Below are 27,481 nucleotides of genomic sequence, written 5' to 3'. Positions count from 1 at the left end.
GGTGGACTTCTTTGAGAGGGTAACCAAAGCAATGGATGAGGGAAAAATGGTTCGTACTGCCTACTTTGACCTGGCCAAGGCATTTGACAATACCTCACTCGAGCATTGTTGGCAAATTCCAGAGGTTAGGTACAAACTCACATGTCACCCAGTGGATAGCCAACTGGCTCACAGACAGGACCCAGGAAGTTAGAATAGGGGAATCCACCTCTACAAAGAGGCCAGTCACAAATGGAGCCCCTCATGGATCAGTCCTTGGACCACACCTTTTTGGCATTTACTTCTCTGAAGTCAAGGTCAATGTCAGTGGTATCTGGCTGACTAAATTTACAGAGGATTGCAAATTAGGACCAGTCATTAAATCATACACGGACACAAATGTTCTCCAGGAGGGGCTGACACAGACAAACAACTGGTGTCAGAGCCGTGGACTAAAACTAAATGCCAAGAAATACATAACAGTATCCTTTGGGAAGTCATCCACCCCTGTAACTATCATACTGACAACATACCCCTTAGAGCTGACACATTAGTTAGGGACACACAGAGATAGTAATCTAGCCTTTAACCATCACATATCTACAGTAGTGAGGAAATAATTCTATGTTGCTTAACTTATAAACAAAGGTATGGCTTCCAAGCCCAAGAAAGCTGTAGATCAGAGTGTGTGATATACCTTTAAGAAGCTTACCACTCAGCAGGCACATCCATAGAAGTACTGAGCACGTACAAGCAAAAGTGCCATTTTGTAATGAGCAGCCAAGGTGTAAGCATGCATGTGTGTAGTAATCAGTCAGTTAGTTCATTTAAGTTTAATGTCCCTGCTATCCATCCTGATGTTTGTGTGTGATAAACTATTTAAACAAACACGCAGCCTCATAGTCTTATTCAAATACACAAGATGAGCGACATGGTATCAGAATGGGATCCAGAGTCAAAACCATGAGGCCCACAGTTAAGCTGTGGGAATATACAGGAATGCATCATCCCTACTGCTCAAACGACTCTCAAACAGTTCAGAAATGAATTCCAGGTACTAAAACTTGCTTAGATGATTCTTTTACTTAACGAATATAAAATGAAAAAAATGGAAAAAATCTGAATTTACTTGTTCTTTGACATGCTCCAAGTACTCATTCTAGTTTCCATTCAGTTCTGCCTTCCTCTCTGACATCTGCGACTCCAACCTCAACTAGTAGGTCACAGTCTTCATATATGAACATTTACATTCTCTGGCGGAGTTGGAAAATCATCATAATTATACTGAAAAGACTTTGTTAGAGAGTTCATAAGCAACAGTGACTTGTATAGCTAAAGTTGCAGTAGCAACAACCATAGACTTCCTACGTGTTGCATCATCATATCTTGTTATTTTTCATTAACGTTTATCATAGGTTCATAGGTTTGTACTAGGCTATCTGCCCTGGGGCATTTATAAGCCTAGCCAGAGTGTGTGTGGCTTTCACCACCCCTTAGGATGAGAATACTACGCCCTTTTAGGCGTTAGTTTACTGTGCCTCTGTCTAGTAGTGACACAGAGATGACCACCGGGGTAAACCTACGATCTCCCATCCACTCGTCAAGATTTCTCTTGAATAGAGTTAGTGAGGGGCTCTGCCTAACATGGATTGGGATTCTGTTCCAGAGTGTAGGGAGCCTCTGGGTTATGAATTTGTCCCTCCAACACGTCCAATTTTAAGTCTCTTGCTCTCGTGGCTCTGGTGGATTTGGATTTACTGAGGTGGAGCATGTCCATTAATTCCGGATTGGACATGGCCTTGTACGTCAGGCACAGATCACCTCTGAGTAGGCGGTATGCGACTGAATAGAGCTGGAGTTTTTTCAGTCGGGCAGCATATGACATATGCTTAAGACCCTTTATTCTCTTGGTGAGGAACTTTTGGGGTCTTTCCAACTGCTGCAAGTGTTGGGAAAGATGCATCCCAAATGGGGCATTGTACTCAATCATTGGCCTGATAAGAGAAGAGTACAGGGGCACAATGACCTCTTTTGATCTAGATGTGAAACCCTTCATGATAAGGTGGGCAATATAGAAGGTCTTCCTAACCACTTTGGCAATGTGAGTGTCAAATGAGAGGTTACTGTCAACCTGGGTCCCAAGATCCCTGATTACCTCTTCCGTACTTAATGGATTATCACCTATGTGGTAATTTGTGGGTACCTTGTTTTTCCCAAAGGGTATGACTATACATTTTTTGGCATTCAGCTTAAGGCCATGGCTCTGGCACCAATTGTCCATTTCTATGAGGCCTCTCTGAAGGATGTTTGTGTCCGCTGGAGTATCAATTATGGCCCCCAGTTTGCAGTCATCTGCGAACTTTGTCAGCCACAATCCTCCTATGTTTGCCTGTACCTCGGAAAAATAAATGCCGAACAAGAGGGGTCCCAGGACTGAGCCCTGTGGGACACCGCTTGTGACTGGCTTAGAGTCTGACATAGCTCCAGCAACTCTGACCCTGTGGGTTCTGTCCTTGAGCCAGTTTGCAACCCATCTTGTGACATATGGGTTTCAATGCATGATTCCATACTGGTGGTTTGGATTTTGTTATATCTTATAAAACTCCACTTAGGCAAAACATCCATAGCTTAATTATGTTTCATATCAGACATGTAGCACTTGTTTAGCAAGCCTCACCTAGCAGAATAACAACAGCCACATGTTACTCTTTCATTGACCCATGCCTTATATCTCACCAGAATGTGTGAAATTAGGTGTAACATGTCACAGGTGGGCAAAATCAGCTACAAACAATTAAAATCAAATCTGGAAATGCAGTGCTCAAGAGAAATCAACTCTCATAATATGTATAATGCTTGTGAGTTAAATAGTATAGTAAATAATTAAGCTGTGCCTTAAGACATTATAAATTGTCTTCCTACAGTGCACAGTTTCAAGAGCTATAATGAGTGATTTGATAATTTGTGTACCATCTGAGATGCATGATTTGGCCATTGTGAATTAAACACTCCTTTAAATGAATAGATCAAACAAAATGAGGGGATAGATATGAAACTGTGTACATTCACTTGTGGGGGTTACATGACACATATCAAAATATAAAAAAGTACTAGAGACACACTTGCAAACTATTGCATGCAGAGATAACACATTTTAGAAGTACCTGAGAAGATAAACAGCTCTTTCAATGTCACTGAGCTCTTCATCAACCGTCAACCTTTCAATTTCTTCTTGTGTCTGCAAATCACAGAACATTTACATTATTTTAATATGCTCTAACGTTCATTGCTTGTTATTAAAATTCTTATAACTCCACAACTAAAATGCTGCTTATTTTCAACCATTCATTAACCATTCCAATATTAAACTCGGATGTAATTAAGCTGTTTGACCATACACATTATGTTTGTTGGCCTTCTCGCAGCATATCTGCTTTTGTTATTAAACATCTGAAAGAAAACATACTTTGTATTAAGCTGTAGCATTTCTGCAGGTATGCCCCTTACAAAATAGGCCTTATTAGTGACCACATGCTACTACATTTCCGTCAGCAAATAACTGGTAATGAGATAAGATGCCTTCAGAAATACATTTCATTTACAGCATTTCTAGTATGTGTTTAATGATGTGTTTTGCAAAAATATGTACTCGCATGACTATACAGCTCAGGTGAAAATTGAGCAATGAAAGTTAAGTTACTACGCACCTTTAGACTTCTGCGTACTGGTCTTTCAACGATAGAAAGGTCCTGCAGATCTTCTATAGTCCCGAAAAGGCTGCTGTGATTTAAATCCATTTCCGCAATCACGGCCGGCCTTAGGCATAGGCGAAGTAGGCGACCAAGCCTCTTAAAGGGCGCATTTTTTTATTTATTTTGATTAGCAAAGTTTGCGCTTTTCTCGTCGCCCTGACGAAATGTAACCGGAAGCCGGAACTATGGGGACGGGGTGAGCGCCCTCCCACTTACAGCTGCAGGTTGGTTAGAACAGCTTCAAAAAAGAAAAACTTACTTTGCGGTTCTAGTCTGTAAGGTTTTAGATTCCCGCGTGGCCCCTTTAATTTTCTGTTTTTGTTTTCTAAACCCCTGATGTTAGCACACGCAGGATGTGCGAAATAACTTCAGCTCCTGCAGAATACAGATCGGTCTGAGAGCACATGTTTCTTCCGTAGGCCAGCTTCTGAGGTAAAAATTGCTTCTTTTATTTACTTACAGCTGCAGACAGAAGAAACTTTTCTTATTTTACAGCACCCCCCCCCCCCCCCCCACTCGGCTCCTCATTAATTTTACTGCGTTAAAAACATTTTGTTTTATATAACGGCTGCAGAAAACTGCGTTTAACACTGATTTATGGTATTACCTTACTGTGTGTTAACGGCTGCAGGCAAGAGAAACCTTAACCTTTTAGTTATTGAACGCATACGTTTGCAGAAGAAACTAAAACATTGGAGAAACCTTTTGCTTATTTAACTGTTTGTCGTCGTGTGCTTTACTGTTTGTTAATGGCTGCAGGGAGGAGAATCCTTAACTTTTATTTATTTAAGTCGGCCTTTTACTGTTAACTTTTTACTTATTTTTTACTGTGTGTACAGCTGCAGGCAGGAGAAACCTTAACCTTTTACTTTTTAAACTCATACGGTGTACAAACGGATGCAGGCAGCAGGCAGGAAAAAGTGGTGTGTGTTTTAATCTTGTAACGGCTCCAGGCAGGAGAAACCTTAACTTTTTACTTAACATGTACTGCATATGGCTGCAGGGAAGAGAAACTGATGTGTTTTAACCTTTTACTTATTTAGCTGCAGACTGATGTGTGTTTTAAGTTTCCTTTTTCTTGTTTAGCTGCAGAATGTTGTGTGTATGTGAGACAGAGTTACTTTATGTATGGTGCATGCACATTTGTTGCATCCTTTATGAATGTGCACCTCATTCTCCCAGCATATTTGTTTTATGTTAGAAGATTTCAACACTGTCCTTGGACGATACTGGTTAGTATAAATGTCCTGTTTTTCTTATCTATTTTTGTTATTGTACACTGTTATAGTATTGCAAAGACAAACAGGTTTGAATGACTATCATCTCACTGCATCTACTTTTCTGGGTAATGAAGTTCATAATTGCATAACTTTACTTTTATTTACTGTTCATAAATGGATAGAAAGACATTACATTTGACTATATGTGGGTTATACTGTTATCTAATTGAATATTAATGGACTGGCTAATCTAATTGGAAAGTACAAGAAGAGTTTGATAAGGGGGGCTCAGTCCGCACATTTTTCTTCTGCCAAATCTGTTTGTTTTGTTAGTAGCACAACTGGTAGAATGCTTGCTTTTGATGCAGAAGACTAGGATTCTATTCCCCCATGAAATGATTGCTAATACTGTACTGTGTTGCACTTTTAAAGGGAGTGGATGCTGCAGTCCTGAGAATGTCCTCTTTGGCAGAGATACCTAGTAACTATGAACTTATCAGTTTGCCCTCTTTCCATATTGCAGTATTACTAACTTATTTTTTAATGCAACATAGGCAATTTATTCCTCAAGGGCAGCAGGCACTTTATTTGCAGACGAAACAATGAAATATTAAGTTGCTTGCTAGCAGCAATCGGTTCATTACTTCTAGATTTTACAGAGCTCTTTAATGTGGAATTACTTGGATGACATTTACTTCTGCAGAGAATGTGCATATTTACTGATACTGGTGGATTGTACAAGTTTGAGTAGGCTTTTATGATGGAAATGTTCTGAACTGAGCAGTTTTGTCATTACTGGTTCATGTGTTTTATTTCTTTGCTTACTGGAAAAATTTTTAAAATAAGTTTAAAACACGGTCTAACAAGTGTGCTGTATTATACAAGGAATGTAATTTAATACAATGAGGAAGGTGCATCACAGAGCATGTGTAAGTTTCATGTGCCAGATGCATTTTCTATAAATATAGGTTTTCATGCAATTTCAGTGGCAGAAAATTTTGCTGTTCATGCTAAGCCTCTTTTCATTGTAAGATTGTATTGTTTATTAAATGGCTATCTGTGTTTGTGCTAGTTTAGCTTAAGTTTCTGTACACAGGGATGAGAGAGGTTGCTATTCTACTTTTCTGAGTTGTAAGGTTTGCTCGCCTACCCAGAGTAAATTAAGCTGTTTAGATTAACCTAAGCAACCCTTTGAACCAAGGCACATAGGGTTCTATTTTCTGAAAACATGATTTTTATAGTAAAGTATGTGTGAAGGAGCAACAGATAAAGCAGGTTTATTAAAGGAAATTTCCATCTTTACTTGCAGTTTAAACTACATTACAAGGTATCCTTTTCTTTTATGCATTTAAATAATTAAAGAAAATGACTGGACTGGTTTTCTTGGGAAGTGAATGACTGCAGTGGCTTTTTTTGGGGCGTGACCTACCTGTTGGCGTGGCTTTGTAGGGGTGTTTCATGAGTATAATGTGGGTGGGGCTTAAGGGGCACGAGCACTACTTTGCCTAGGGCGCCATATCAGCTAAGGCCGGCCCTGTCTGCAATACAGAAGACATTCAAACTGTACTTTTATATTTCCAGTTTTTCACGAGCTATTAACCACGTGATCATAACCCAAAAAAAAAAAAAAAAAAAAACCACGACTTCTTAAACAAGTATTTTGCCCCAGTAAAACGTAAGTACTTGAATTGGAAGTCTAAAGGGCCACAGTCCAGTAACGCTCTGCAGTTAATCAGCAAACTGTAGGGCGATAAAGCCTTTCCAGGTTTGAAAACCATCTCGGCAACAGTGAAGACAGTGCCTCAGTGGGCATACGGCATCATTTGTTAAACATGCATCGAATATTGGACCGTTCAAACATTTTTGTATGAAGTTGTTCCAGTGGAGCACATTATCTGTCATTCTACTTAAAAGACCATACAACTGCAAAAGGTATATTTTACTTGCAGACAACACCTAATGCAGAAGCAAAGCTGCTGGAGCCCAAATTTAGTAAATGTCAAGGGAGGTCGTAGACCAAAATAAGTGTGGGAAGACGGTACAATCAGATTAACATATTAAAGTTCTCTATTGTTTCTTTTGTTAAAAACGTTATGGTACTGCGCGTAAAGGTAAGCGAATAAGGCATGTGTCACCAGATTATTTAGATCAGCCCTCGCTAGACAGCTGCCACTCACTTTCTCAAGTCCAAAAAGTGTTAATCTTTCAAAGTACTTCGCTTGACTTACCAGACGACTTTAGACAAAATGTTAAATAACAGTAAGAGTTTTGCAAAACCTTCGTGCCATGAACAGTAAGCAAAATATAGTTTCAGACTTTCACTGGCACTGCAGCTCACTGGTCGCCATAGCAACGCGACGCTACAGAAGGGCTCTTGAGGCAAATTTACTGTGAAACGCGTCGGTACGGCAAACTCGCTTCAAAAATAGTTTGCCCGTTTCTCTCGCGATTCGGGAAAGCGACCCCTCGGGTTTGATAAATTATATAATCAGCAGTAGCATATCAAAGATCGAAGCGCGGCGTAAATGCAGTAACGTATAAGTGGTGCTGAAACTTTACTGGCTGTGTTATCACAAACAGCACAGTCTACAGTGTAATGTAATATCCAACCTCAACAACCATCACTTAGTTGTAAAAAAAACGTTTCTTACGAAACTCGAAAATCAGGAATCCCAGCAAAATGTCACATGGTTGGGGTCACTTCCATATTTTTGAAAAGTGGCTGGTATGTGTTTATTGGTAACCAGATTTGAATGTCTGTACCTATACTCCTGCTAGGGTTACCACCTGTCCCACTTTGCGAGGGACAGTCCCTCTTTGGGCAGTTGTGTCCTGACAAAAAAATGGCAAATGTCCTGAGATTCTAGAACAAAATTATTTCCTATATTTTATGTAATAGTTGCATAAAACAGTTAAAAAAAATACCTAAATGTTACAAGAAACAGAATAAGCTTTTATTTGGGCAAAAAAGCTAAGTTCTATCCTTTGTACCAACCATGGGTGTGTGTCGGCCTGTAAAATCTGATGTTTATACCGAAAATATCCCACTTTGGCCATTTGAAAAGGTGGCAACCCTAACTCCTGCTTGACACACATAGCCGGCTTTAGACACCAGCGAACCCTGTGGTCGCTGGGGGCCCCCAACCACAGCTAGTTATTTTATCTTGATATTTTGTAACGTCTGTCAAACCAACAAAAGCTAATACAACAATATAAACCAGCTGGGTAATAACTGTTATATCTCGTATAAAATTCAAATACATCTCCGGTTATATTAACAGTGTTTTGTCAAGTAACAGGCTTCACAATATTCACCACTAACATAGTGCCCCTAACTTAGTTAAACCTTACTGGTGGACGTTATTTACACTAAAATTAACAACATAGCCATCTTTAGGTACCTGCAATACCTGTGACTGCAGGGGTCCCTTAATCATCCTTGGCTGTGATGGGCCCACAAAAGCTGTTGCTGGTTGGGGAAAAATGAAGAGGAAAAAAATGCATTAATTTCCTTACTATGCTCTTTAACCTGAACAGGGCTGTGATACGACCATAATAGGATAAAGCTAATGATGAACATGAGCAAGGTAAGTACTAGAGAGATCAACAGCCCAGAGTGACTGATCTCAGTGCAAACCTTGGATTTTAAGAAGAGCTGAAGGTTCCAATTTTCATGGATAATTTTCTCTTTCTGGAGGTTAAATACTGGCAGAACACCAGATACTATAACTCTCAACTTTGCTGAAGAATTCAGGCAGTGCCATAAAAAATAGCAGAATAAAGGCTCAAAATCAGACGCGTGTCTCAAATATTATTCTAATTTGCTTAAAAAGTTAATAGAATAACACCTGTTGCATCAACATGCATTTTTGGACAATAAGAACTATAAATCTCTGTCTGGATTTATTGATTGTATGTAATCCTGAATGATTTATCAGCGAATCAAACTTTTTATGATGGACAGAGCAAAATTATGACCAAAATGTGTGAAATCAGGGACAGCGACAGGTATGCATTACTCCTCAACGAGGTAAATAAAAATGACTTAAAACTGCTTCTGTTTGGTAATGCTAAACAAAGTCACTGATCTGGTGTGGCAGTACCAGTTGTTATTGGTAAAATAAGTATGAAACTGGTGTTGTTATGGCTTGTGTGTGTGTGTGTGTATCTAAAAATATCACTGATTTTTATCTGTGTACACACCAGATAATGCCAAGATATTGGGTATCAGTAAAAAATGCAGATAAGTAATTTTATTTATTTATTTGACATTTGTTAATTGGGAAAGTCTGACTGGGTCAAAAACCCATTTTCAGTGGAGGCCCAGGGAGAAAAGAAAAGCTCCACAATAGCAAACATCAAGAATACACACATCATTATATTTTATTTTAAAAGGTATGGCATAAAATATATTACAGAATATTTAGACACTTGGATCTTCTAGAAGTTTGGTGGCCCCCACTCCCCAGACTGTATAAATGGATTCAAGGAGCTCCCTTAATCATCCTTGACTGTGTGGTTATACTCTTTAACCTGAAAAGGGCTATGATATGACCCTGTTAAGATAAAGCTGATAATTATCTTTGCTCTCATATTCTAAAACCAGCTCTGCTCAGATGTGTGTGTTTACAGAAAGCTGCTGTAGGTTATGGGGAGGGGGGCTGGTGATTATGTGGTTATTGCTTCTTTAATTTTCATCACAGTCAAACTTTACAGGTGTGCACAGGAGGTCATTATAGCTTGCTTTTGTTGAAGACAATATAGTCATTGTTTCTTTTACTTTTCTCGCAGACACCAGAGTTGTACAAAGGTTACTATAGCTTGTGTAGGGCAGTATACTGTATAGGAGTAACAAAGTAGAATACATTAGTGTAATCATTATTTCTTTTCACTTTCCTCACAATTACCTTAATCATAATTTCTGTCCAAGCCATCATTGGTGAAAAGATTGTGTAAAAAGAAAAAAAAAACTTTAAATTGCATTTCAAAGCATATAGAAAGTTATGGCTTATTGAAAAAGCTGAAGAGTAAAGCAAAATGTGAGAAAATGAAGAAAAAAAGTAATGTGCATGATGTGAGGACCCCAAGATGGCAGGAAACATAGGGGAGGATTAGAGGGTGTCTGTGGGGGGGGGGGCGAAATGGTAGGCCTAGGGCTCCATTTCACCTATGTCTAAACCTGTACATAGAGTTGTTGTAATGTATCACTGTTGCAAGTAAATGCCAGCAACTGTAAATCTTCCTTTGTGAGATGGGCCAACATAGTGTGGTACACAGGCCTGTTGTAATGTAATAGTATTGTTGCTACAGGTCAGTCTCTGCATACTACACCTAAAAGTTTGGAGTATGAACTAAAAGGTTGCTTAGAAGGGGTGGCAGTGACAGGGTGATACTTGGACAGGAAGTGCCTAGGGGACCCCCAAAATGCTAACACCGGCCCTGTTGACACACAGAGTTTAGAGTACCTCTCAATCTCAGACCAAGAAATCTGGAAAAAGCCGTAAATAAAAGTGATACAAAGTCCCCAAAACAGAGACAATTTTTAAATATTGAAGTTTATAGAATAAAAGGTTTTGCATTAGTATGCATTTTCTAAAGGGTATGAAGGTTGAAACTCAAAAGTCTGTCATTATTTTCTAACTTCAGTCTTTAATGGTTTGCCACTAATTTGCCAGAAAACCCAATTTTATGAAAAACAGACCGAAAATATGAGGCAAAAATCTGGACATTCTGCGAACATCTGTACAGTTGAGAGGTATTGGGACACTTGAGAGGTAAGCCCATTTAAACTGACAGACTGAGTGAGGAGAAGGTTGTAAACAGCATCTCCCCCAGTGATTAATGTGAGCCTTGCAACAGGACAATCAATAAACACACTGTTTGCTGTAAATGTAGTGAAGCAGGGATCTAGCATCCAAGCATTTTATTTCGTTGTGCATTTGTCAGCACGTTTAGTATAAAGTACAAATTATGCAACTTTAATTCTGAGCATGTTTGTTATGAATATAGGACGGAGACAGCGAGTGAAATAAGTGTGAAAACAATTTTTCAAAGCTTTCAACAAATCCGGGACAAATCATTCTCAACAGAATCGGGGACGAATCCTGAAATAACCAGGCACACTAAAACGTGAGAAACATTGTCAGAATAAGAGATTGTGAAATTAATACACATTTGCTGAAGTAAAACAAGTCTATAACTCTACTTAGTCATTATTTATTGAGTGCAATTTACCATTTTTAAGAGAGACAAAACTGAAATTTGAGTCAATATCAAGGGTGAAAATGGAGAACATTAAACGGCTGTAGTATGTTTGCATAGTGCTCAGAATGTTAAGGCAGTAGCGTAGTTTGTCAGATGCCTACTACCACCCTAACATTTTAGGCATTATTTAGGACAGTTAAAAAATATCATCCCATCACCTGAAGTTCCCGATTTTGCTGAATGATTAGGATTTGCCTAATGCTTTTCAGGGCCAGTATTAGCACTTTGGGGGCCCCAGCAAATGTCAAGTTGGGGATTCACTAGGCACTTCCACTGTTAAGTATCACCCACTCACTGCCACCCCTCCTAAACAAACTTTTAGTTCATAAATAAAGCACCACACTGTAGAACAAACCAGACCTCACACCACAAATTCCAGGCCAGATGAATTCATTCAGTTTAGTACACAGACTGATTTATTAAAATAAAAAAAATAATAAAAAAATAACTTCAGCAGTAAAAGTTAACACCATTTAATTTGACCAGTGAAGCTGACATAGCATTTCATGAATGCTGGGTGGCAGCAGTGCACAAATGTAGTGCTGAGTGGGTCAGCATTTTGGTGGAGAGAGACATGCTGAAGAGGGCTAAACTGAAATCTGAACTCAAACAAGTTTGTTCAAATATTGCAAGTAAAATCAGCCAGGAAGCCTTTGAAGGCTATTTGGAGAGTGTCAATGATAAATTGTTGACTTATGAAAAAGAGCTCATTGATCGTAAAAAGAAAAAAAAAATGTTGAGAGACATTCAGGATTACGAACGCGAGCAAGCGTTAGTTTCTTCTTCTGGAACTAACAAAAAGCAGCATGTTCATAAAGGAGGGGAAGGAGGTAACTGAATGATCTATGAATTATTATACATCAGCTGAAAGTGGGGCCTCATCAGCGGAAGGGAAAGAATGGGAAGACTACCCATGGCTCCCAAAGGGACAGAATCCAGGGTATCGTATCTCAACAGAAATTTTCGTGACCAACCTGTGTTACAACAAGGGAATAAGAAGAGAACAGTTTAAAAAGAACGGTTGGTGCTCAAACGCAGACTTGTAATCCAAAACAAAGAAGCACCAAGAATCCACAGGCACAAAAACTTTTAATGGTAGACAGGAACCAGCACGAAAATACAAAAATATAGGTACACTCAGAATACAGTGAAAACCATTAACGTTCTACAAAAGTGTCGTTTTCGTCATCAACTTCATCAGATAGCTGTTAGTGTTTCATCAATCCCCTTAACTTGTAGGGATAGCAATTAATTGTCATCCAATGAAATGTGAAATTCAGTTAAATAGATATTTAAAAACTTTTGCCTTAGAAGTATATATAAAATGTATAAATGTAAGGAATTTATTATAAAAATTAATATTTGTGTTAAAAATCACTGGTTTTTGATCTTGAAACATTAAGTATATATAAAAAATATATAATAAAATGTAAAATTATAAATAATAACACACTTTTTTTTTATTAAAATAGTACACACTTGCTCCCTCCAGTGGTTTATGTTGGTATATACCTGTCAAAATTACAAATCCATATTTCAAGAAAAGTAGTTTAAAAAATATCTCAATTGGGTGTAAGTTAAGTAAATGACCCATATAATAGTTTTATTACAACAAGTAAACAAAGATGTTATTTTTCTCAAAGTTTAGCCGATCTTAATTTAAGTACTGGACCCAGGGAGCTCATGTCATTCAGCCCTGGGAACCTGGTGGACTCAAGTACAATTTGCCAAAATAATTCGGGTTTTCCACATTCCTCCCCTAAGGTCAGTTTCCACCACCTCTAACACAAAAAACTGAAATTTTGCTTCTGTACAAGCACAAGTGTGTTTGTACAATGCATTACTGTCCTTAGTCCTGATGTCATATAGGTGTTCATAAATCCTTTTTCAACTTTCTTTCATTTTAACTTTCTTTCATTTTTACCAATATAAAAAGAACCACATTCTTTACATATTGATAAATATATTATTCCTTTTGTATTACAGTTTGCAAATGCATTCAAATAAAGTTTCTTTTTCCTTTCCTTTAGGTAATAACAGTCACCAGTTATTAAATGAGTACAAAAGTTACATGTTCCACATTTAAACAGCCCTCTTTTGTTTGATAGTCCTTTGGTATCAAGTTTCTTTGAACCCTTCTCTATTAGGTTTTTTATAGTATTACCTTTACGGTAAACGTATTTTAGGCTGTCATCAAATATGTAATTAAGATCAGATATTTTAGCAAAATTTCCCCACTCTGTCTATTTTCCTTATCAGGCCAGATTGGCCATCATATGTAGTTAAAATACCTGCGCTGTACATGTCTGTTGAGTTCACTTTAAAAGGCGTTGCTGCTTGTTTTAACACTGTACCTATAACTGGGGCAAACCTGGTATTCCTACCTTGTATTACTTCCTTGTGTATTTCATCAAAAAAACTACCAGGGTAACCTCTATTCAAAAATTGTTCAACCATTCACATTCCTTGTTGAACCACTCATTATCAGAAGTCATCCTACTTATACAAACTAACTGTCCCTTAATCACTCCTCTTTTTTTGAGGGTAGGGGTGGGAACTAGTATAGTGCAAGTAGGAATTGGAAAATGTATCTTTTGTATACACTTTCGAAACAAATTGATTTCCATTTTTTGTGATGGTTATATCCAGATAATTTAATGTATGGTGTTCAAATTTGTATGTGAAACTTAAAAAACTTGTCGTATTATTAAGATATTTAACCAAGTTCTCGAAGGAAAATTGATCACCTTTCCACAGAAAACACAGGTCATCCAAGAATCTACCATAAAATAACCAGTAGTCTTTTTATATGGAATTTAACAAAAAGTGGTTTTCCCAATAAGCCATGATGATGTTAGCGTATGTAGGGGCACAAGGTGCACCCATAGCCACACCTCTCACTTGTTTAAAGTATTCCCCTTCAAAATATATAAAATTGTACTTCAACACAATTTCCATGAGTACCAATACAGTTCTAAATTCACTGTGTGTTAGAGTTTGGTATTATACCAACATTTCTTCAAACCATTCTAAACCAATGTCATGGGGAATACTGGTGAAAAGGTCTATAACATCCAAAGTACCAAAGGATAATTCATTAGAACATAGTGAATGATCTAACTTCCGTAATAAATCCCATGAGTCCTTTAAAATATTTTTGTTGTTAATAACCAGACCCTTAACCTTTAGGTCCACATATTTTGCAAGGGGTGCAGTTACAGAACCCTCAGCTGATACTATTGCTCTCAAAGGTGGGTCGTTGACATCTTTATGTATTTTCGGAATTCCGAAAATAGATGGTACTCTGGGTTTTTCCACTTTCAAATATCTAAAAGTTTCTAAATCAATCGACCCTTCGATAAGCAAGTCATTGAGAAGTATATGGATCTTCTTGTAGGCTATGTTAATCTCATTTATGGAAGTTCTAACGTATTTCTCTGAATTATTTAAAATTTCCATCATTTTACCTTCATATGTTATGTATTCCATAAATACCACTCCCCCACCTTTGTCGGGTTTCATGACTCTAAGGTTTTTATCATTACAAATTTCCCCCAACAAATTTTTTCTGGTAATGTTAGGTTTTGTTTTAATGATGTTCTTAATGTGTTCTCTAGTGTTCTTTCAAAATTTTTTAGTTGCGGGTGTAGTGGGGGGTTAAAGGTACTCTTTCGTCTTAAACTATTCTCATTACTTTGGTTGGTTTTACCATTGAAAATTAGTTGTAAATTCTTTTTCCTTAAGAATAGTTTGAGGTCCACTAATAAGTTGAAAATATTGGTTTTCTGTACTGGTATAAACCCAAACCCTTTAGAAAATAAGTCAAAGTGGTAGTGTTTATAGAATAACTAGAATAGTTGTAAATACTAAAATCCTTGTATGTCCACTTGTGTTAACTATACTTTCAACTAAGTCCATTTTACTGGATTCCTCATTTGAGGTCTCCACTGGTTGCCCTTGTAGTTTTTTGAATTGTATTCAGCACAATTTTTTGATCTAAGCCTTTCAGACCTTCTTAAAGGCGGGAATTCTGTATCAAAATTTCCATCGGTAAAAACAACATCTTCATTACCTTTTAGATTCAAAATTTTCACAAAAGTAACCACCACTATTTCTTCTAGCTCTATATTTGGGTCTTGGGTAGTGGGTTTTGGCTTTATATTCATTAAGATCCCTTTCTATCTTATTAAATTTCCTGTTTTGCACTTCTGTGCACTTAATCTCTATATTCTTTAATAGTTTAAAATATTTAGCTTTTTCATCTTCTATTGTGAAAACCAAGTCACCTGTAATACCATTGTTAATGTGTTCTATTTTAACATACAACCTGTCCATTTCCATCTCATTGTTTTTTATAATTGCTCTCAACTTCCATTCCACATTTGTCAAAAGCAGTTATTAAATCACCATGAAAATCATTACCTTCAATAACATTGTTAGGATATTTACATATTCTCAGTCCTTTAGGTACTATATTTAATGACAGGCAATGTTTCAAATATGCACTGTCCATTTCTAACATTTTAAATTTGTGTAGAAAAAAATCCAAATCATCCAACATGTTACTGTATGTCCCATTGTTAACAGACACAGGAGCTTTGTTTTTAAAGTCAAATTTTGCATTTAATATATCAGAAAATTGTTTCTTGGTACCTGTTACAATTTTACTAGTTTCAATTGTCCTCTGGTTCGTAATAATGTTCGTAATGCTCCTCGCTTCTTTAGGAGAATCCCCCTCATTGTCGCTAGTGATAAATATCCTGGGAAAGCCTTCAAAACTAGTGCTTGTTAGCCCATTGTTTTTCACTCGCTCGTTTATCCGTTTCTAATACAGATACCTTTCTGTCCTTGTGAAGCGTAGGCTTTCCTGGTTCCCTGGAGGTGGTCGCGACGATAGCAGCGTGGCCATCGATTGGCTCATGGGTGTCAGAAGTCCCACCGACTGCATCAGCTGACCAATAAGCTTGCGTAGCTCTCCGAGTTCAGAGCCACGCTGCATGTTATCCATACTAGAGGTACCTTCTGAATCCATCCGAAAATACTATGAAACCGTTTAAAAAGAACGGTTGGTGCTCAAATGCAGACTTGTAATCCAAAACAAAGAAGCACCAAGGATCCACAGGCATAAAAACGTTTAATAGTAGACCGGAACCAGCACGAAAATGCAAAAATATAGGTACACTCAGAATACAGTGAAAACCATTAACGTTCTACAAAAGTGTTGTTTTCGTCATCAACTTCATCAGATAGCGGTTAGTGTTCCATCAATCCCCTTAACTTGTAGGGCTAGCAATTAATTGTCATCCAATGAAATGTGAAATTCAGTTAAATAGATATTTAAAAACTTTTGCGTTAGAAGTATATATAAAATATATAAATGTAAGGGATTTATTATAAAAATGAGTATTTGTGTTAAAAAATCACTGGTTTTTGATCTTGAAACATTAAGTATATATAAAAAACATATAATAAAATGTAAAATTATAAATAACACACATTTTTTTTTAAATTAAAATAGTACACACTTTCTCCCTCTAGTGGTTTGTGTTGGTATATACCTGTCAAAATTACAAATCCATATTTCAAGAAAGTAGTTTAAAAAATATCTCAATTGGGTGTAAGTTAAGTAAATGACCTATATAATAGTTTTATTACAACAAGTAAACAAAGATGTTATTTTTCTCAAAGTTTAGCAGATCTTAATTTAAGTACTGGACCCAGGGAGCTCATGTCATTCAGCCCTGAGAATCTGGTGGACTTGAGTACAATTTGCCAAAATAATTCTCTATATTCCACTCTGGTTTCCCACATTCCTCCCTTAGGGTCAGTTTCCACCACCTCTAACCAAAAAACTGAAATTTGGCTTCTGTACAAGCACAAGTGTGTTTGTACAATGCATTACTGTCCTTCTTAGTCCTGATGTCATATAGGTGTTCATAAATCCTTTGTTTCAACTTTCTTTCACTTTTAGCAATATAAAAAGAACCACATTCTTTACATATTGATAAATATATTATTCCTTTTGTATTACAGTTTGCAAATGCATTCAAATAAAGTTTTTTTCCTTGCCTTTAGGTAATAACAGTCACCAGTTATTAAATGAGTACAAAAGTTACATATTCCACATTTAAACAGCCCTCTTTTGTTTGATAGTCCTTTGGTATCAAGTTTCTTTGAACCCTTCTCTATTAGGTTTTTTATAGTATTACCTTTACGGTAAACGTATTTTAGGCTGTCATCATCTTTGTTTTGGATTACGAATAAGAAGAGAAGTTGGCAGGATCAACAGCATGGTGCCAGATATAATTCCCGAACCAACAAACAGGGAAAATGAACATAATAAAATTGGACTTTTTAATAATATAAATGTGAGTGGTTTTGAATATATTGTAAATTTGTCTGCATGCATTATTAGTGATGAAGAAAAAAATGTTTTACATAGGGGTTTGAAATTTATCCCAATGTCTCTTCCCAGAATGTATGAGTTAAAGGGGAAAATATTTAACTTTGTCCACAAGTTACATTTAATAGATTTCTTTGGAAATCAAACAAAAAGTTTAGAAGCAGATGTGAACAATGTAAGTTTTGTAGATGCTGCAAGTAATGAAGAGAGTTTTTTTTCTTGTAATTCTGACTTAGAATGCAATGCTTATACTAATTTTGATACTAGTGGTGTTTCTTATAAAAGCAAATTCATGCCTCCTTTTAAGTGTGACAAAATTGAAATGTTTCATCATATGTTAAATTATGCAATTGAACAAGAGTGCAAAAAGTTTCTTAGACATGAAATTCAATATAATATGACACAAAAAGAATGGGTGACCTTAAAAATATTAAGGGAAAGAAAGGAACTCATATTTAAGCCTGCATATAAGGGGGGACAACTAATAATAACGTATTACACACAATATGTAAATATGTGTTTACAGCATCTAGAAAATGATACAATCTATGAAAAAGTAAGTTTTTTAACTTATCAGGAGATGGTCAAGAACTATGAAGAATTAATACATAAAGGGGTTAGACTAAATTATTTTAGTCATGAAGATGCTAAAAATAAGTTCTTGAATAAAAGCAGTGAGTTGGCAAAGTTTTTTGTGTACCTAAAATACATAAAGGCGTGGTTAATCCTCCAGGCTGTCCCATTGTATCTGCCTGCAATTATGTAACCCATAATTTGGGGGGTTTCTTTGCATCAATTTTTGCTAAAAAAGGTGATGCATCATAATTTGGGATGTTTTTTTTTGCATCAGTTTTTGTTAAAAAGGGTGATACAATTACCTTCATATATCAAAGGCTTTTTTGAGTTTTTGGATAAAGTAAAGAAAATAACATGGCAGAAGAACATGTTTTTTTATAGTGATAGATGTAGTCAGCCTGTACACTAGCATTACACATAATAATGGCATAGAAGCTATAGATTTTTTTTGGGGGGGAAGAGCTCCAGTACACATTATATCATAGAACTGACATTGTTCTGTTTGGAAAATAATATATTTGAAATTGATGGCTCTCTGTATCATCAGACGTGTGGGACTGCTATGGGGGCAGCTTTTGCCCCCACATATGGTAACTTATTCATGGGTCTCTGAACATTTATATGTGTATAGGAATGATTTTTATAGAAAACATGTTGTTCATTTTTATAGATACATTAACTATTTGATTTTTGTTTTTAAGGGGAGTTATGGAGAATTGGAAAAGTTTGTTCAAGAATTGCAAGTGAACAGGTTTGAGATCAAGTTTGATGTGTTACAAAAAGGAAAGACAGTAAATTATCTGGATATTACAATAGAAGGGCAAGGACTTGGCAAACTTAAAACTAAAATATTTAGAAAAATGGGACAACCAAGCTTTATGTTGCATGGAACTAGTTGTCACCCCCATACTATTTCTTTCATTTCTTATGGGGAAATGGTCAGGGTAAAACGTTTTTGTAGTGTCAGGAAGGAATGTGAGAAGGAAGTTCAAAATACAGCTAACATGTTCATAGAAAGAGGCTATGAGCTAGAGAAAGTATGGTTGGGGTATAATAAAGTAATGAATAAAAAGTGAATAAAGCGCAGAACATAATGCAGAAAAAGAATGCTGAAGACAAAGAAAGTGAGCTATATGTTGTGTCTAAATATTCTAATTTTTCTAATATTTTAGAGAAAATAGTTAAGTATTGTTTGTGTCTTTCGGCTTTTCCCAGTTAGGGGTCGCCACAGTGGAACTCTGGTCCGCTAATGATTGGTAGTTGATTTTTACATGCCAAGTTACCAGCCCTGACACACAACCTTCAACGAAGGTAGGCCCATTCATGCATGTCTCCACGCAGAAGACGCTCTTGCTGAGAATCGAACCAGACAGCGTCTTACTGTGAGGCGACAACGCTACCGCAGCACCACCACCGCAGGTCCACAGAAAATAGTTAAGTATTATTGGTCTTGTATACAGAAAGAAAAATCCTGCCTAAATAATGTCAAACTTTGTTTTTCATATAAGAGGCTTAAAGACATGTTAGTACATGGAAAAATTGAGAGACCAAAAAATATAGAAAATAATATAGTGAGCTATGGAACTTTTCCATGTGATAGTTGCACAGTATGCAAACATATAGTGGATAGTTTTGAAAGTATTAATGGGAAAAAATTGACAGAGGCAGCTTCACTTTCAATAGTGAAAAGATTATATATAGTTTAAAATGTCCTTGTGGATTATTTTATATTGGGGAAAGCAAAAGAAGCTTTGCTGCAAGATTAAAAGAACACATAAGGGACATCAAGAAGCAACGATTTCAGAGTCCTGTAGCTATGCACTTTAAGGAACATCATAATGGAGACACACAGGGGTTATAGGTAACTGTTATGGAACAAGTGAATACTAGGTTTAGTACTGATGAAAAAATTAAGGAACACAAGAAGGAAGGAAGCAATATTTATTTTAAAATATGGCACAATGTTTCCAAGAGGTTTGAATAGGGAATTCTCTTGGAAGCATTTAATGTAAGAAGGTTATAAAAGAATATTAGAAGTTAACATTTTTAGTTGGCTTTTTTAGTGAATTCTTAATTGGATGATTATTTAATTGATTAAATGTATGTATTTAAGTGTATGCTTACTAGCAGAGAGATGTGGAAGCCGCGGTGGTACAGCGGTAGCGTTGTTGCCTCACAGCAAGAGATTCTCCTGTTCGATTCATTGCTGGAGTGCCTTCTGTGTGGAGTCTGCATGTCCTCCCCACAGTCGAATGGCCTCCGAAAGACATGCATGAAAGGGCGTGCCTTTGCTGAAAGTTGGGAGTCGGGCTGGCAACTCGGCACCATAAAAAAAATCTTTATTTTAAAAGTCATTAGCGACCGGAGTTCCGCTGTGGCAACCCCTAACCGGGAAAAGCCGAAAAGACAAACAAACATTACTAGCAGAGAGATGTACTCTGAAAATGCTTTTCTGAAAGCTAAGGCAACAGAGAAGTGTTATTTGCTCTTAATGGTATAAGAGTTTGAAGTTTTGCTGTTAACTTTTACTGCAGAAGTTTTTTTTTTTTATTTTAATAAATCAGTCTGTGTACTAAACTGAGTGAATTCATCTGGCCTGGAACTTGTGGTGTGACTTTTCGTTCATGTTGCAAACTTTTAGGAGTACTACGCACAGACTGACCTGTAGCTACAATTCTCTAACATTACAATAGGCCTATGTACCATCCTATGTTGGCCCACTTCACAAAGGGACATTTACAGTTACTGGTATTTAGCTGCAACAATGATACATTGTAACGACTCTATGTACAGGGTTGGAGTTAGATGAAATGGCACCTCAGACAGTGCCTACTGCTGCAGCCACCCTCAAATACAAGCAAACATCTTCCAGTGATCCCCTCTGTTTTCTCCCATTTTGGGCTCCCCATACCATGCACATTACTTTCTCTTCCATTTCTCGCATCTTACCTTACTCTTCAGCTTTTTCAAGAAGCTTTAACTTTCTGTATGCTCTGAAGTGCATTTTAACATATATATATTTTTTCTACTTACACAACATTTTCATCCAATGATGGCTTGAACAGAAATTATAATTAAGGAAAGAAATTCCGCGTGTTGTTGTTTAGCTTTAATTTTCTTGCATCCTTTCACCACTCCTTTCCTGACCAAGACAACACAGTAAAAACCATTTGGGAAATAAGCCAGTGCCCCAGAAATCACAGGGGTTAGAGATGCTCTGGGATTCATTTAGAGCAATTCCCAACATTTTACTCCAATGGTGCCCCAAACAAAAAGTCATGAGTAAAAAAATAATTTCAGTCTTTTTTTTTTTTTTTTTTTTTCTTTCAAGGAAGATATGAGGTGGCCAAGGCTTAATATTCAAAACTGACAAAATAGTAGCTCACAATAAACTAATAAACAATTGCGAGGATACACGGGTCCTAGTTGAAAATACTGCCTGCCTCCCTAACCTCCCTAAAAAGGCAGTCGCTGTCTATGTATCTCTCTGGTGTTAGACTGGGATGAAAGCAGACATCCAAAACAGTCATGCACTTCAAGTGACTGTTGCCATACATATACATGGCATGCCTATCCTTCAACCCTAACCACCAAAAGCAGTCACCTGTATACATGTCTGATGTGTAATTGTGAGGAAAGTGAACAAATAATAATTGCAGTAATATATTCTACTTTGTTGCTCCTAGACAGTACACTGCCCCTACAAAAGCAACTGCAACCTTATTGATACACCTCTGAGGTCTTTGGGGAAAAAAAAAAAAAAAACAACAATGACCACACTATCCCCAGCCCAAACAAAAGGTATAATAACCTGCTGTGGACACCTCTAAGGGTTTGACTATAATGAAAATTAAAGTAATCACCACACAATCCCCCCCCCCCCACATATAACTTACAGTAAATTTTCAAACACACACACGTGAGCAGGGCTGTTTTAGAATGGGTGCATTGGAGTGCAGAGGCCATTATCAGCTTTATCCTAACAGGCTCATGCCTCAGTCCTGTTCAGCATAATCAGACAACTAATGCATTTTTTCTTCCTCTACCCAAAACTAGCAACAGCATTTGTGGGTCCCTGACACAGTCAAGGATGATTAAGGCCCCCCCCCCCCCCCAGTAACCATTAATACGGTCTGAGGAGTGGGACCAGCAGACTTTCAAAAAATTATTTTACAACTTACTTTTGAAATATATTTACTTGTTAGCTTCATTTTTTACTGATACCTAGAAGAATAATGTTGTGGTCCAGCATTATTGGGTGTGTGTCACAGATAAAAATCTGTGATATTTTTTACACGCACAGCAATACTACTTATTATACTAATACTAGTACTTATTTCAGCAAATAGAAACATATTTGGTACTGCCATGCCAGATCAGTGTTGTTTAGCAGTCATCAAACAGAAGCATGGGTAGTCATGTTCATTTACTACACTGAAGAGCAATGCATACCTGTCACTGCCCCTGATTTTACAGACCTTCCCTGATTTTTGCCTCATAATTTACTTTGCCCTTCATAAAAAGTTTGATTTGCTGGGTAAATCATTCGGGATTACAGATAATCAACAAATCCAGACATCAGAATGTTATACTTCTTTTTGCCGAAAAACTGTATATTGATGTAAAAGGTGTTATTCTATTAACATTTTATGTGAACTAGAGTAATATTTAAAATGTGTTCCTGATTTTGAGACTTTATTCTGCTATTTTTTTGGCATTGTGCATAATTTTTCAGAAAGACATAGAGTTATAGTATGTGGTCCATATTTCAGGAGTCACTCTAATGGGTCCTGACATTTCAAATGGTTATTTGGGTGGCCAGACATATTATGAAATATCAAGATAAGATAATCTGGTGAGAGTAGGAGAAGTACCAGCATCCTGGAAGAAGGCGGTGCTAACGGTAATACCTAAAGAGGGTAAATATTCATCAGCTCCAGCTTCATACAGGCCTATTTCAATACTAAACCATGATTATAAAGTGTTTGTCTATAATGGCTAAAAGAATGGCAAGAGTAATGCCAAAATGGATAGATATGGATCAATGTGGTTTTGTGGAGGGGAGGCAAATATTTGACATTAACAGAACAGTAATGATCAAGGGGGAAGTACAATGTAAGAAAATACCATTGTTGTTGCTGGGTCTTGATGCTGAGAAAGAGGTATTACAGCTACCACTGCTTTCTTCCAGGATGGTGGTACTTCTCCTCCTCCTCCTCTTAAGATATTGTTAAAACCTTCCAGATCCTTACCAGTTTTTTCCTCCTAGCTTCCAAGCTTCCACAGGAATACCATCCATTCCTGAGGACTTTCCTGTAGATTGGTTATACCTCACAACTTTTAACTCATCTCCTCCTGTCCTAACTTAATTAGTAATTGAGCCTCATCTTCCTCTAATCTTGGCATATTTATTTCTTCCATAAACATTTCCATTTTTATCTTTTTTTGATTTTCATATTTCTCTGCTTTATAGAGACTTTCTTAGAAATATTCTAATACCTATACAGGATCTCCTGTTACCTTCTTTGTTATAGGCTCCGTAAGTCTGGTGACAGCCCTTTCTATTTTCTATTGCCTGAGTTGTTGTACTAAAAATTTTTGTGCTCTAGTGTTATTATAAAAAATGCTTAATAGCAATCTTTCTAAGCTCATACATATTATAAAGATAATACTTTATTTTCTACCTAGCATTTTGCAGTTGATCCTCTTCTTGTTCTGTGAGATTCCCTCTATTTTGCAATACTTTCACATTTGTCAGTCCCTCTAAATAATTCTTGTTACTTCTTAACCATAGCTCCCTTTATTTTATTTCCACCCTATTTTTAAACTCCACCTTAATTTTATCCCACTTTCTAGCTATATTTTCAGAAGAAATTTTCTCCTCTCTAACAGCCTCTGAATAATCTCCACTGCCCATTCCTTAAATTCCTCCCTTTTCAACAGATAGGTGGGAAAGCACCAATGTCTCATTTTTATTTCATTACCCTGTGTTTTTATTTTAGCTATTATTGTTACATGATCTAAAATAGTTATTGGGTGGGTATCAAGACCTTCAATTACATGCAGATATTCCTGTGAAATGTAAATTATTTATAGCTTAGCCCAGTTTTTATATCTTGGGGAATAATATGTAAATTCACTCCAAACTTCTATTACTGAATTTACATCTTCCATGCCAAATATTTTCATAAACGTCTTCAAAAATCTACTCTCCTTTTTTTATATTTTCCCTTCTGGGCCCCCCCCCCCCCCTCCCCAAGAAACATCCTCACTGCTGCAAATCAAGTTCCATTCCACACCTATAAGTAATATTCCTTGCTGAAAGTGCACTTACTAGGCAGTTACTGAAATTTACCCGTAAAGGCAAGTCTACTGGCCTTCTCTGTTTTCTCACTGGGAGAGCTAGAAATAAGCTGTTACTCAATATGCAGCCATCTTGGAAGTCTGTAATATAGTAAGTTTTCGGGGATTTTATGGAATGTAAATGACTTGCTCAACCTAGTTAAAGGGATATGGTTTTGCTGTGCATACACTAGCAAATATAGCACTTCAGAAGACTCCTATGATAGAACAGGATCACGAAGCATTAACAAAAAGGTTCCATAGTGGGGACTTGTGCGTCCTACCAAGGTTGTAGAAGAAGGCAGGTAGTTTTATTGATGACTCAAGGTGCTAATTTTGGACATTAGAAACATTTACAGATCCTAATGACTGCTATGCACTGACAAAAGGTTACTGAGATGGTTAAATTATGACAGTAGGAGCAATGTATGTCCACCCAGAGAAATAATGTGTAATGCTAAGAAAGATATGAATCCAATAAATAACATTTTGGAAGGTTGCAACATTTCTCCTTAGTGATTGGAATATTATCTGTGGAACAAAATATGTACATTGTAAGCCTGGATGGTGTCAGATATCAGCAAGTGAAAGAATTTTATATGGAATTATTGAACAGTGAGGCTGACAGATGTCCGTTTCATAGGACAGGCACTGCTGTACTCATATACCTTTTATTCATAGAGATGGCAGGCATGAACTGACAAAATTCTGCTCACTGAGGAAAGTTCTTATATGGTATGGGACTATCAAAATGGTCCACTGAGGTTATGTGATCATGTTCCAATTTTCATCCATGTCTGGTGAAGTGTAGCTCCCTAAAGAAACATTAGAGATTATTTTATGAAAGGTCACTTCTATAGCCAGTTCTAGGAATTGTTACTGGGTAAGTTGGGGATATATTAGGAAGGAACATCAGGGACCGTGAAAAAAATCAGCAAATAACTGAGAGAGAAAGTTAGGGAGATAACCAGAGAGTTATTGGGAGGATTTCAAGGGAAGATGGGAGCAAGCACAGAGGAAATTAATATTGTTATAAACTAGAATGCAAAGACTGATTGAGAATGACAAGGGAATTTGACCAGACAAGAGCTGAGATACTACTGATGTTAGACTGAAAACTGCAATTGCAGAAGATAACTGTTATGGACTTTTTATTTTATCAATAACCCTAGATGTATCAGAGCTTTGACATCTAAATTACTTTCATCTCACTTTCTATTATTGCATAATTATTTGGTACCAGTGGCGTCTTTTCCCTCTAATTCCATCATTATAAAACTTTACTTCTGTATGTTTTAACCAACTGCTGGAACAATAAACATCCCTGAAAGTCCACTCAAAAACACAGGCAACTTTTACTAGAATATTTCTATCTCCCATTTCCTCTACTATTCCATCCCTCCTTTTCTTACTATAATTTATTCTAGACCCCTCCTTTATCCTACATTTCTATTTAGAAGTGACCCTTTGTTAATGGACTAAACATTGTGGGTTGGTATAATGGTTAGAATCTTTATTTCACAAGCAATAAGTGAAGGGTTTGATTATCACTAAGGGAAATTGTCTAGGCTTAAGGTGGTTCACAAGGACAACTATCTAGTACTTAAGAATTTATTAGCTTACAGGTTGTGCATTCCTCATACACAGTTCACTTTTCTGAACATCTCAGGAGAACTGTAGTTAAATTTGCAATTTTAAATTAACTTAATCCTTCTGAGTCTACAATGTCATTTTACTGCCATTTCAGTACAAGTGAAAGTTCATTAGAATCCTATAATATTTACTGGATTTCTATTCTGGTCGATCTTTATTTCTTTACACATATGTTTGTATCCACCTCATTACCCCCTCCCCCAACATACCACAAAAGAAGAGAAAGGGAAGGGAAAAAATAAAGATATTTATTTCCTTCCTCTGGCTTTCAATACAGATTACTTATTTAATTTCTCAGTTTATCTTTTAATTTTATTGTATTGTACATGCATTCAAATTTGAACCTTCAGCTGCCCTAGTCAATACGTATCCTATTACAGACTTCCCATTTTTTGTATATTTGCCTGTTGGATTTATGATGCTGTTTCTTATTAATCTCCAGTTTTTTATGTGCGCCATAATTATCTTAACTTCCTTAGCCTCAGGGCTATTTCTAAATTTCCAATTTATACTTATTCCTTTTTTTGCTTTTAGAAATAACAACGCTATTATGTGCTTGAGATGTGGGGGTACCTGTTTCCTATACCAACACAAGAGCATCAGTTCCTTATCTACATTCACATATTCCTCTGTCAGCTAACTTAATCATGTTTTGCAAGTCCCTTCTATACTGATGTAATGCTCCATCCACACTCCCAAAAGATATGCTCTCACGTATCCATTTGCCTGGTGCCACACCTCCAACAAGCAACTTCTGGATTTAAGAACATTTTGTTTAACCTATGGGGTATATAAAACCCAAAGATTCTAAACATTCTAGCTTTTGCAGCTTGTCTGGAGACTAAATATATCTCAGTCCATTCCTAGTCTGGATATTCTTTTTGTATTAGGTTTTCCTAAGATATTTTAAAACTTGCATAGGTATTGAATTTTAGTTCCTGCAGTCTTTTATCTGCTCTACTTATCAGAAACTTTCTCAAATCTATCATTGTTACAGCTCTATGATGTATTCTAATAGTTGTGGTTTCTCATGTGCCTGTGTAATCCATCTTTCAGCTCCTACAACAAACAGAAGTATCTAATCCTATCTTCTTTCACATTAAACTCTACTTTTGCTTCTTCCCACAATAATTTGTTTGTTCCCTACCTGTATCTGATCCCAAAATATGGGTTCTCCATTATTATTTCCCCACAGCAATGACACTGAGTCACTTTCCCTGGTGCAACTTTTGTTTATTTCATATCCTTTTGGAAGTATTAATTTCCCCCATTGCCTATTTTCTTTTAAATGG

At 36.7% G+C, this 27,481-nt stretch overlaps 2 protein-coding genes across 2 annotated transcripts in view; one reads left to right on the top strand and one right to left on the bottom strand.

Moving 5' to 3' along the window:
* Positions 1-3,815, bottom strand: part of PPP4R4 (protein phosphatase 4 regulatory subunit 4) — a 2,733,238-nt gene extending 2,729,423 nt beyond the window's left edge. Inside the window, exons 1-2 of the mRNA XM_044073596.1 lie at positions 3,687-3,815; positions 3,144-3,217 (exon numbers count right to left, since the gene is read on the bottom strand). Coding sequence (XP_043929531.1) covers positions 3,144-3,217; positions 3,687-3,776 — 164 coding nt within the window. The 5' untranslated portion in view covers positions 3,777-3,815. The remainder of the gene's footprint in view (positions 1-3,143; positions 3,218-3,686) is intronic.
* A 93-nt stretch (positions 3,816-3,908) lies between these two features.
* The window catches only part of DDX24 (DEAD-box helicase 24), a 416,990-nt gene continuing 393,417 nt past the window's right edge, over positions 3,909-27,481 (top strand). The window contains exon 1 of the mRNA XM_044074590.1: positions 3,909-4,163. The gene's annotated coding sequence lies outside the window, so the exon portion shown is untranslated. The remainder of the gene's footprint in view (positions 4,164-27,481) is intronic.

This window comes from Protopterus annectens, chromosome 6.part0 (genome assembly GCF_019279795.1).
Source record: "Protopterus annectens isolate FY-2018-M chromosome 6.part0, PAN1.0, whole genome shotgun sequence".
Taxonomy (NCBI): Eukaryota; Metazoa; Chordata; order Ceratodontiformes; family Protopteridae; genus Protopterus; species Protopterus annectens.
This window is presented reverse-complemented; position numbering and strand designations above follow the sequence as displayed.